This window comes from Rhagoletis zephyria, unplaced genomic scaffold, assembly GCF_001687245.7.
Source record: "Rhagoletis zephyria isolate East Lansing unplaced genomic scaffold, Rhagoletis_zephyria_1.1 Rzeph_scaffold_08751, whole genome shotgun sequence".
Lineage (NCBI taxonomy): Eukaryota > Metazoa > Arthropoda > Insecta > Diptera > Tephritidae > Rhagoletis > Rhagoletis zephyria.
In genome coordinates, this window is record NW_016165831.1 from 6,661 (window position 1) to 18,044 (window position 11,384).

The following is an 11,384-nucleotide window of genomic DNA, read 5'->3' on the forward strand; positions in this document are numbered from 1 at the left end:
ATTAAAATTTTTTTCAGCGGAATCGTATCTAATAATGAGATTTTTGGTGCTGCCAGGTTTTAAAAATACAGGAATTCTTTATAATCGTGACAATATATCTCATGAAGATATAATTGCTTCACTTCCACATTTGACTTCATCTCGCTCTAGCACGGCAACTGAGACGTTTCCTTATTGTTTAAATTTTTTTAAAAGTATACCCAGAAAAGATATATAAAAGTAGAAAGAAGTTTTCAATCGTGCATCCGAATAATTTATACACTAATGGATGTATCGTAGTCGAATTATTATCCGTAAGTCTGTACATACACGCATGTATGTATGTGCATACATATAAAATATAATTGAAAATGCTCATTGATATAAACTGTATAATTTCATGAATGAAAACTTCAAGCGCCAGTCGATGCCTCAAATTAAAAATTTTCACTATTTCAATTCCGCTTCAACTTAGAGTCCCACTGAACGCAGTACCGCACTCTCAATATAAAATTATACTTTAGCAGCTGCTGCTGATTGTGTATATGACCACCAACAAATTTACGAGCTAATAATTTTACTACTAAACACTCATCTACATTTTAAAGGCGATAACTTTGACTGTCTACGACATGGCTTCTTACACATAATGCCACTAGAAAAGAATAAAGCGCATGCGCAACGTGCCACACCATGTGTTATGCAAGAAACCACACAACGTGCCACAGACCTAAATAATACACATTTGTATGTATGCATTTACTCTTCCGCGCGTGTACCTGTTCCAATTCCATACTAATATCTTCGACGGCAACTAATAAAAAGACCTGCACTTAAGCTGACTGCCTGGCAATGCGTCCAAATGGGTAATAAAATAAATTTTAACTCATACCCATCCACCATGGAATGGTGGGAGAAATGCAACAATAACAATGAACTGCAACAACACGACAACAATTGATAAGTGTTTTAAAGGCGTAAATTCAAGATATTAGTTAGTCGAGCGCATCTTAGTGGCGCTGTTGTTGTATCATAAATTCGGGGTTTTGACAGTGACCAATAATTTGTGTTAATGTGGCTTTTATTACACCTGAATATAGACAAGAATTATAAACACAACTGAGAGAAGTTGTTTATCTAAGCGGTTGCATAGGCACGTGCATATTTCTAACTTAGGTCAAGATAATCGGAAGTGTGCAATTAGACAATTAAGCAAATAAACTAAGTAATTATTGTAAGCAAGAATATTGTACCTGACGACGCCAAATAATACTAACTAAACAGGGAATAGAGACGCGGAAATACGTGAGTGCGAAGAGCTTGAGATGCTGACCTACAGCAAAAACGCCCACAAATTATATCAAAGTGTGGCGTTAGACCTCGCAAATCTACCATCGACCAGGTATTTACAATACGCCAAATTTTGGAAGAGAAAACCCGCAAGAAAAGGATCGACACGCACCACATATTTGTCGACTTTAAAGCCGCTTTCGACAGCACTTAAAAGAAGTTGCCTATACGCCGCTATGTGTGAATTTGGCGTCCCCGCGAAACTGATGTGGCTGTGTAAAATAACATTGCGCAATACCACCAGCTCCGTCAGAATTGAGAAGGACCACTCCTCCGAACCTTTTGATACCAAACGAGGTTACAGACAAGGTGACACGCCTTCATGTGATTTATCTAAGCCTTTATTGGTCGCGGAAAAAATTAGCATTACCTAAGGATGAGGTGTCAAATGAAAGGGATTGGCCTCTAGAAAAGCACTAATGTTTTTTTTTAATAGGGTTGCCACCTGTTAATAAAATTACTATATTGAATCATAATAAGCGTAGGCATCAGTTCCGCACCATCACTGTTACAAGAAAAGACTTAGCCTCTACATGTGCGATAATGTATTATTTTTCTGAGTAGGGTTGCCACCTATTAAAAACTTAAAAAAAAAGTTGGTTGGATTACAAAACGAGATACGAAATGAAGGGGTCTGGCCTTCGCATGCAAAAAAGCTTTAATTTTTTAATAGTGTTGCCACCTATTTAAAAATTACTATCTTCTATACATAGTATAAAGTCGAAATATTTTGACCACGCTGATCTTAAAAACTTCTGAACGGATTTATACAAGATTTTTTAAGTATAATCTGTATCGATAGGAATATTATTTTTAGTACTTTAAATTCCTCTAGGATTGCCATCTGTTTAAAAAATTATTAAATCCACACTGTTCGTCGGATTACAAGAAATGAGGTGTCAAATAAAAGGGCTCGTTTTTTAGATGTTCCATCCATAATGTATTACTTTTTGAGTAGGGTTGCCACCTATTTAAAAAATATGTATGTATAATACGCGAGGGAATTTTTTGTTAATGACATTAGATTTGCCCAGTTCATTCAATTTAAAAGAATTCAGGTCTCAAAGGAAAAGGCTTGACCTTCCGATTTGCGGTAAGGTTTTATTTTTCGAAGAGGATTGTAACATGTGCGAAAAAATTAAAAAGTGTGGGTTGTTCATTAGATTGCAAGAAATGAGGTGTCAAATGAAAGGGTTTGGCCTCCAGATGCGCAATTATATAATATTTTTTAGTACGGTTGCAACCTGTTTAGTTGTCAATCGCATCTTATTTAATATCTACACTTTCACGACGAGGCCGGCTAGTGTATGTATATTAAAGAAAAGTCGTCATCATTCAGTGTAATTTTCTCCACTCCCATAATTTGACGAAGATAATCTTGTAGAGGTGCTTGAAAAATTTACATATGTGTGTATCTTTATACTTTTATATATATGTAGATACATATATACTAGCTAAATACATTTACCTAACATAGATATACATACATATGTACTTTTATGAATGACTGATGCCGTTATTTCTTTGAATTTAACTACAACTAAAAAAAGGTTCTTCTATTCTCTACTAAATTAGGATTATAAGTAAATCTGCATTTAATCGCACTAAATACAATTTACGTGGAAGAACTTTCTGAGTTGCCAGTATCCTACGACAATCCTACAACGAACCCTTTTGTGCTCGTCTGCTTGTGCTTGGCAAATATTTACCTTTGCTTTTTTTCTCATTTAGGCGCACCAAAAAATAAGTGAATGAATGTGAGTACATATATACACTTCTATGTTAATGCATATTCGTAGGCAATTGTATGCATATTGCACATAAATAGAGCAGAACAACTCGGGCAAGCAGACAATTCGTCAATTTTCTTTTGTTTTACTTTCCCATCAAAAGTCAAATGATTAAATAAATGGAAAATTTAGAAAATGGCATTGAAGCAAAACACAACAACAAAAAAAAACAAAAATGCCGCACAATGCACTGAGTCAACAAGCAAACAAACACATATCTACATACATGCATAGGAGTACACAAATACATACATACAAATACTTTTTAACAAATAAAATCACCCACAATTGAAGTTACTCATGGAGAAAAAACAAGCGAAAAACAATAGAAAGACAAATATGTATTTATGGAGCGCAATGAGTAAAGAATAAAGTGATGGGGGGAAAATGTTAGAGAGGTGTGCGGGGGTATGGCGACTTTTTACGCATTTCTATTTGCGCTGAGCAAACTAAACAGAAGCGACGGCAAGCGTGTGACAGCGAGTCAATGAATTGTCAAATGGGTTAAATGCTGTGTATTCACAAACAGGCCTCCTCGATGCCGACACGGCTGCCTGGTTGTGTGTCCCCTGCATTCCGAGCAATTGCAGCCAGAGTTCAATGAGTGCATTTGCTGTTTTTGATGCAGTGCTGAGGTGAAACGATTAATTACTGTTACTAGGTGAGAGCGATACATACCTACCGTAAGAGGAAGTGTGGGTGAATGTTGATGGCACACGATTAAATTGACCAATTCAATCAGGCGTATCGTTCTTTGGAGATACATATGTACATACATATAGTATACATAAATGCATATGCTATTTGTAGTACATACAGCTATGGTCAAAGATTTAGCACCCAAATTTAAAATGATAATGTTTGCAACTTATGTATGTTTGTTCATTTATTTTTAATAATTTTCATTAAAAATATAATTCAATCTACAAAAAAACCACATAATTAAAAGTTTCAAAGCTTGCATAGGTTTCACAAAAAATGTATCAAACTTCGAAAAAGTTTTCATCAAAATTTTAAACTTTTCAACCCGAATTTTTATAAAATTTTTGGGTATGCTGTTTTGTAACCCATTCAATTTTAGTCTAATGAAGTGCATGTTTCAAGATTACCGTTAATTTTTGAGAAATTTTTTTTTGGTCGAGGGTGCTGCGCATTTTATTCTATATATACATACATAATATATTTATGTCATGCGTTATTTGGAAAACTATGCGCAACACCTTCGAAAAAATATTCTTGAAAAATTTATTTAAAGACTCTGATTTCTTTTGGGGAAATTTGTGTTAGCATTGAAATTTTATTTATGTGGTTTCTGTTATAGATTTAATTATATTTCAAATGAAAATCATTAAACATAAATAAATAAACATAAGTTGCAAACAATATCATTTTGAATTTTGGTACTAAATCTTTGACCATAGCTGTACGTATCTAAGTCACTGGCTATGGCCGTGTCATAGTCAAGGGTGGTTTACCTCTGAATTTGATGTAACTGCTTTTGGACATAAAATATCAATAGGAAACATAAAATATTTTTTTATTTTGTTATTATTTTTATTTACTTTATTTATTTCATTACATTTCATATTTGTTTCCATATTCTGCTGTAGGTGGTCCCATATTCGAACTCCGTCAGACATAACTTCAAAATGTAATATGAAATTTCGATCTTCCATTAATTTGTCCTCAATTCGAAAAGGTATTTGCGAAGTGCAGGATATTTAAATAGAAACGCGTTTAAAGAAAACAATCTCCTTCATTACTCCTGCGTTACTTGTCAACTAGTTTCAAGTTAGCTTTTTGTAGCAAGTTATATATTTTATAGAAATTCCGCAAAAAAGCTAACTACAAGTGGGCTATTTTTTTATTAATTGATATTTTTTTTCTGCAGGGCTATTTGATCATTAAAAATATAAAAAACGTTTTTTAAACAAAGAAAAATAGCCATAACTTGCTAAAATGTCTTTTCCCTATTTACATTCTCGCCAACTTAAGTCAGCAAGTGTCTATGTAAAAGTCTATGTAAAAAATATTTTTCTTTTGTTCTCTGTTGTAGCTTTCTTTTCTAATTATTTACTCGTAAATCACATTTTGCTGTACGCATGTATAAAGTATTTTAAACAGAATGGTTGGTAAGCTTTTGGTCTTTTAAAATTGTGTTTTTTTTTAATATGCAGATGCAAATAGAGCGGAAGTTTTGTACGCTTGGCTGCCAACACACGGACGGTGTTCTTTACATATCAAACTATATACATTAATATACATATGAATGTACTTGGTAATGTAAGCAAATATGTATGTACCTGTATTTTAGGATAATGACTTGTCAAACTCCTCAATTCGACTTAGTATATTGTACTAGATATTGCTTTCTTAGAGTTAGAAGTATTTGTGTTGTAGTAAGATAATTGATTTTCTTCTTATAATAACATTAACAATTTTAAAATATTTAACTCATAATCTTTACTTGCCACCCGTCATAACCGAAAATAATTGCTTGGTAGCCGCAATCAGCTCATAAGCTTTTTAGCTGTACTTACATTTACAAATATCTCTTTAACAAGATGACCGAGCAAACTATAAAACATTTACCCTGAAAACCTGAATTTAACTCGACAAATTTAACCTGACATCAATGAAGTTTTTCATTGTGTTGCCACATTGTAGATTTCTGGAACCATAACTACAGGTAATCGGTATGAAGTAAGAAAAAGCGCTAGGTGCTTAAAATAAAGTTCCGCAGGCGGCTAATGTTCAGTTCAGGGAATTTCTCGGAATACACCGAATCGAGGTGTTTGAACTTTGCTGTGGCGTAAGCCGGGCGGCTAAGAAGGAAGTGTTGAGACGATGTCACCACGTACTCTAAACAACAGCTGTAGTAGGGCTCCGTGACGTAGGCTATCTATGAGATATACTGACAGTTCCTGATTGAATACACCTCCTTCAGCTCTGTCATCCAGCTTCGATCCATCCGTGAATATATTTATTGAATCTTTATTCCAGAAGCTGTTGATCTCCCGTTCACACCTTGGCGGGATATGTGTATAAAAGGATCCTTCTGGAGCCAGCCACGAAACGCTTCGATCTATTTTTTTCAATAAGAAATTGAAGTTCTCAAGAACTTCTAAGTGCTCGTACGCCAGTTGGGAGGAGAAAACTAAAAAGCGGAGTAAACTGCAGCAACTTTACCCGCAATGAGAAGCGCTGATCCTCATAATTTTATATCTATGGAACGCCTATTTTTTCATAACTAAATGGGTACATAACCTTTACAACATATTCATAATGTTTTATTTATTTCTATAACATCTGTTTGAAGCATAAGTAAGTATACAAATTTGTAAATTATTTTCTTATCATCCATGTCAACAGCTGACAACCCATCGATTCGCGAACTTGAAAAATCTGTTAGGCGATGATAACCTTTGCGACCCAAATATATTGAAAATAAAAAATAATCGAAATTATAAAACACAGCCTTTCCGTGTCAGTTGAATTTGAGTAGCACAAGTGACAAGATTTTAATTATTTGCTTATGCTTTATAAGCTTAACTAAAGCTGGTGTTTATATAGAGCGTTACTTTAAAGATCCAGGTGCATAAGCGATTGGAAATAAAAGTGACTCGAAATTTGAATAAGTAATGAAATTTTTGTTTATACAAATTTTTAGCACATCCAGGCAAGTGTGTCGTCAAAGATAAGGTGCTAGCGCCAGGACAAAGTATCAAGCATCCGGTAATGGATTGTGCACAATTTACTTGTGATAATTCACAAGGCATGGCAACCATTGAAACGTGAGTGGGTTGAATATTTACATTAGTAAAATATACTGCACCACTACACTTATGTGGGTATATCAGGGTGGTCCAACGTTTTTTTGCAGCTACCCCAGAACTGAAGATTATCGAAAACAAGGTGAACCGTATTTTGAAATTATGAAATCGGTAAATATGTATTTAACTGTGCCAGCTGGGCTATAAAGTTTTCTATATGTTTTAAAAATTTTGGGAGAATTGCTATAAAATCATTAAAAATTAATATTTTCAAACGAATAAGAATATTTCTCTTCATAAGTCTAAAAAAAGTAAAAATATGATGCGTATTTAACTTTGAAAATTTACAAACTGGTCTTTTATAACCAGGAATCGTAACAGTTACAACTTTTATTAAACAAATCGCTCTTTAACAGTTATTTTTTTACTTTTATTCAACTACTCCATAAATAACAGTTTTTTATGATTTTTATTTTATAAATCCAAAATAACAATTATTTTTTATTTTTATCTAAATAATATGCAAATAACAGTTGTTTTTTATTTTTAAATTATATATCTTAGATAACAGTTATTGAGGACTTTTATTTATAAAAGTCATTAATATAAATCAGTCACTGACTTTTATTTTTAAAATCATACTTCATCGTCATTTGTATAAGTCGTAGTAAACTTTGGTTCTCCAACACCTTCTTAACTGCGAAAATAACTGTTATTTGCACATTATTAAAATAAAAATCGAAAATAATTGTTATTTTGGATCTATAAAATAAAAATCAAAAATAATTGTTATTTTTTTTTTATTTAAATCGATTGGTTCGTATCACTTAGTTGTAGAACATTTCCTTCATAGTGATATTTTCACCGACAGTTTTCATCAATAACTATTGTGTCCCTGTTTATAACCGATTATCTTACCTTTTATTTACAAAAATGTGTTATTTTATGTTAAACCACATCATGAAGTTTATAAAAAATAGTTGGTAAAATATTATATTTTTTGAAGAATTTTGAAGGGAAATATTCTTATTCAGTCAAAAATTATTTGCTTATAACGCTTTTTTTAGCAATTCTACGAAAACATGCATTTTAACCCTTGTAAAATATTTAACCGATTTCAAAAAAATAGCGTATCCTTATATTCGATATTCTTTAGTTCGGGTGAGGAAACGGGACGAATCCAAAAAATCGATTTTCCTGTACATTTTTGGACCACCCTAATATATACATAGTTACAAATATATTAGAAAGTGAACAAATTTTTACTGATTAAATTTCATACTACATTCTCTCAACTATTTACTCACAGCTGCGACCCGGTAAGCGCTCTGCCTTCTCCGCTTTCATTGATTAAGTACGATCCGAAAGATAAACCGACTTGCAAGTGGGGCGAATTCATCGACACAAGTGCTGCGTATCCGGATTGCTGCAAGCGACACTTTTCTTGTGTGCTCTGAAAGGTGCAAAAATGCTGAATACCAACACTACATATTTATTATCTAAATTAAATTTAGAATTTCGTCAATATAACTATATGCTATAATAAAATATTGTTCAGTTATGTATTTTTCCAAGTAATTTTAGTGAAATATTATCTCATGCAAAAACCGCTCAAATCGATATACGAAGCATTTTAGCTATGAATGACAGCGTGTCGCACGTTCGAAGCTGCGTATAGGGGTCTATTTGCAGTGATTCTACCAAGTATCTTTGCAGATTTGTATTAGCTTTACAACGAAATTTACATACATCAGTGAATTAAAATACACCGCTCGTTGTTGGTAGTATATGAAGAAGAAGTTCTCCTCAGCCTAGCAAATATCAGGGGGAGGAGTACCTAGCTTAACTATGTAGGTGTTTTCAATTGGTGCCTGATGGCGAGAAGAAGGAATGACTGTCGTGATTTCTGAAGCATAGCCAAAATCACTTAAACGGTTAAATGGCCAATAAAAAAATAAGAAAAAGGCACATAACTCTAAATCGCACTTTCGGCGAAGTAAATTTTAAGACCGAAGCGTTATTATAAATTGGCAAAGATATATAAAATAAATATGACGGAGTAAAATTATTTATGAATCGCAACAATGAGTTATATCGAAATACTGTCATGAATTTTATAACGGCTTAAAGTATCATTGACTATTCAAAACAACAACAATAAATGTACATACATATATACAATACTAATACCAATACAAATACCAGTACCGATACCAAACCAAATACCAATACAAACACCAATACCAATGCAAACACCAACACCAATCCAATACCAATACAAATACCAATACCAATACAAGCACCAGTTCCCATACAAGTACCAATAGCAATGCCAATACCAATACCAATGTAAATACAAATCCCAACACCAATACCGATACGAATACCAGTACCAATACCAATACCAATACCAGTATTAATAGAAATACTAATACCAATACCAATACAAATACTAGTACCTTAACCAATACCAGTACCAATACCAATTTCAATACAAATTCCAACACCAATACCAATACGAGTACCAGTGCCAATACCAACACCAATACAAATGTCAGTACCACTTGCAACACCAATACCAATACAAATACCAGTACCGATACTTAAACCAGTACCAATACGAATCCTAGTACCAATGCCAAAGCCAATACTAATACTACACCAGTATCTTTACCAATACCAATATCAATACCAATTTAAATACCACTTCCAACACCAATACCAATACTAATATAAGTACCATTACTAATACCTCGTTAATTTCATTGACGTTGGTGAGCTATTTTCCAACTGGCAGTATATAGGCAATCGCGACAGAGAATGTATGCATGCAAGCACAGTACTTCATTGTATCTTTAAAATATAAAGTCAATGATGGCATCGCGAAAGATTACATCGGCAGGTTACCCGTCCTCTCTGCCAGTTAGCTAAAACAATAATACATAGACTTCCACAAAAAGAAAAATTTTCGTATGAGGGCAACTGCAGTGCAAAATTTAAATTTACTTAGACAAGTTTTCTTTATACGTAATTTTTTATCCATACGAAAACATTTTTGGCAATTGAAATCCCTTTGATGCACCGCATACAATTAGTAAATACCCGTCATTATGTTCTATTAAGATTATTCGACAAAACAATGCTTATGATTAATTACCAACATCGCAGGAATATTTCTTTAATCGAAAATACATCAGTAGCTAAAACAAACCGCATGCAACTCAAAAATATTCAAAATTGCATGGAAGTCGAATCAATCAAAAATGTAGGTGAATGAGAAACACAAATACAATAAGAACAAAGGCGAGAAGTTTAAGTTATCGGCGGTGAACAAAAAAATGCTTTTATAAATGCAAATCACTAATAATGGTATAAAAAAGCTTATAAATGATATCGTAAATTTCGAAACCACACAACAATGAACTACCAAAAATCGACAATAAAATACATTTACCAACGTACATACTCTCATAACGTAGAGATAATCTACCTTGCTCTGCGGACTTTGTGGTCGCTGGCTGCAACCGAAGCACTGAACAGCCAGCCTCTCCAAGTCAGTCAGTAAAGTGTCTACCATGCTACTGTGTCTGTGATCGATTCCGAATGCGACTGATGTGCCATTTGATTGTCGTCGAGATGTCGCCTTAGCGTTCGGCATTCTGGTCTGGTCTACTGCTTCATTGACGCTTAAGCATCGAGCGGCCAGGCAACACCGATGTCACGCTCACGTGTAATGTTTGTGTATGCTCGTGTGGATCAGTGCAACCATCTCAGCATGATCAATCACATTCAGCTCATCTGTCAGTTGTTTAATAGACTTCATTATTTATTTTACATACATATATTGCATTGGAACACTTTGGTGAGTGAGTAGCCAACCAAAGTGTATAAATATTGACAAATATTTCACGATTTTGAAGCGACAAATAATTAATTTATTCTTTTTGTATTTCGTAAAACAAATGATTTCGGAAAAATCGACTCATCTTTAATTGATAAACATTTTTAATAAGAAAAATATCCGTGAAATTTGTTTAAAGGATAAAAAATATTATTAACATGCATACATATGTATGCACAAGCCTCAGTAAATAATTTGTAAATGCGCATGTAAGAGTACCATTTAAATTCAGAGTCTCAATCAAAATTCCATTACTATTTAAATTAACTCATAGTAGCCAAAATTACTTACTCATCACCGCATGACGGTGAGGTTGTCATTGCTTCTATCTCTCGCAACAGCAATTTCATACATATGTTGATACGGACAGCAGGTACGGAAGCGCGCTCCGTCGGAGGCTGGTTGAGCTCTAAACGTCAAATCGCACAAAATTATAATACTAAGAATTGAGCGCCAGCAAACACAATAAGGTTAAACTAATGGTTAACTTGATATTTTTTCACTCATCAATAAAAAAAAAATTTAAAATTTGAATGTTTAAAATTGTTCCTCTTCTTCTGGCAGTTTGACAGTTTTCACAAACTCGCCCGG

General features: G+C 33.5%; 1 protein-coding gene across 1 annotated transcript; it reads left to right on the forward strand.

Moving 5' to 3' along the window:
• Nucleotides 1-628: 628 nt before the first annotated feature.
• On the forward strand, nt 629-8,440 carry LOC108375326 (uncharacterized). Its single transcript, XM_017631431.1, has 5 exons — nt 629-726; nt 6,439-6,443; nt 6,597-6,713; nt 6,790-6,913; nt 8,202-8,440. Exons 1-5 carry the CDS (start codon nt 629-631, stop codon nt 8,347-8,349), a joined length of 492 nt encoding a protein of 163 aa, XP_017486920.1. The 3' UTR covers nt 8,350-8,440.
• Nucleotides 8,441-11,384: the final 2,944 nt, after the last annotated feature.

Excerpts from the sequence above, each read along its gene's own strand:
- LOC108375326 (XM_017631431.1), top strand. The coding sequence starts at position 629 with ATGCCACTAGAAAAGAATAAAGCGCATGCGCAACGTGCCACACCATGT. Across the intron at positions 6,714-6,789 it reads GCGTTACTTTAAAGATCCAG|CACATCCAGGCAAGTGTGTC; the intron begins GTGCATAAGCGA and ends ACAAATTTTTAG. Across the intron at positions 6,914-8,201 it reads GGCATGGCAACCATTGAAAC|CTGCGACCCGGTAAGCGCTC; the intron begins GTGAGTGGGTTG and ends ATTTACTCACAG.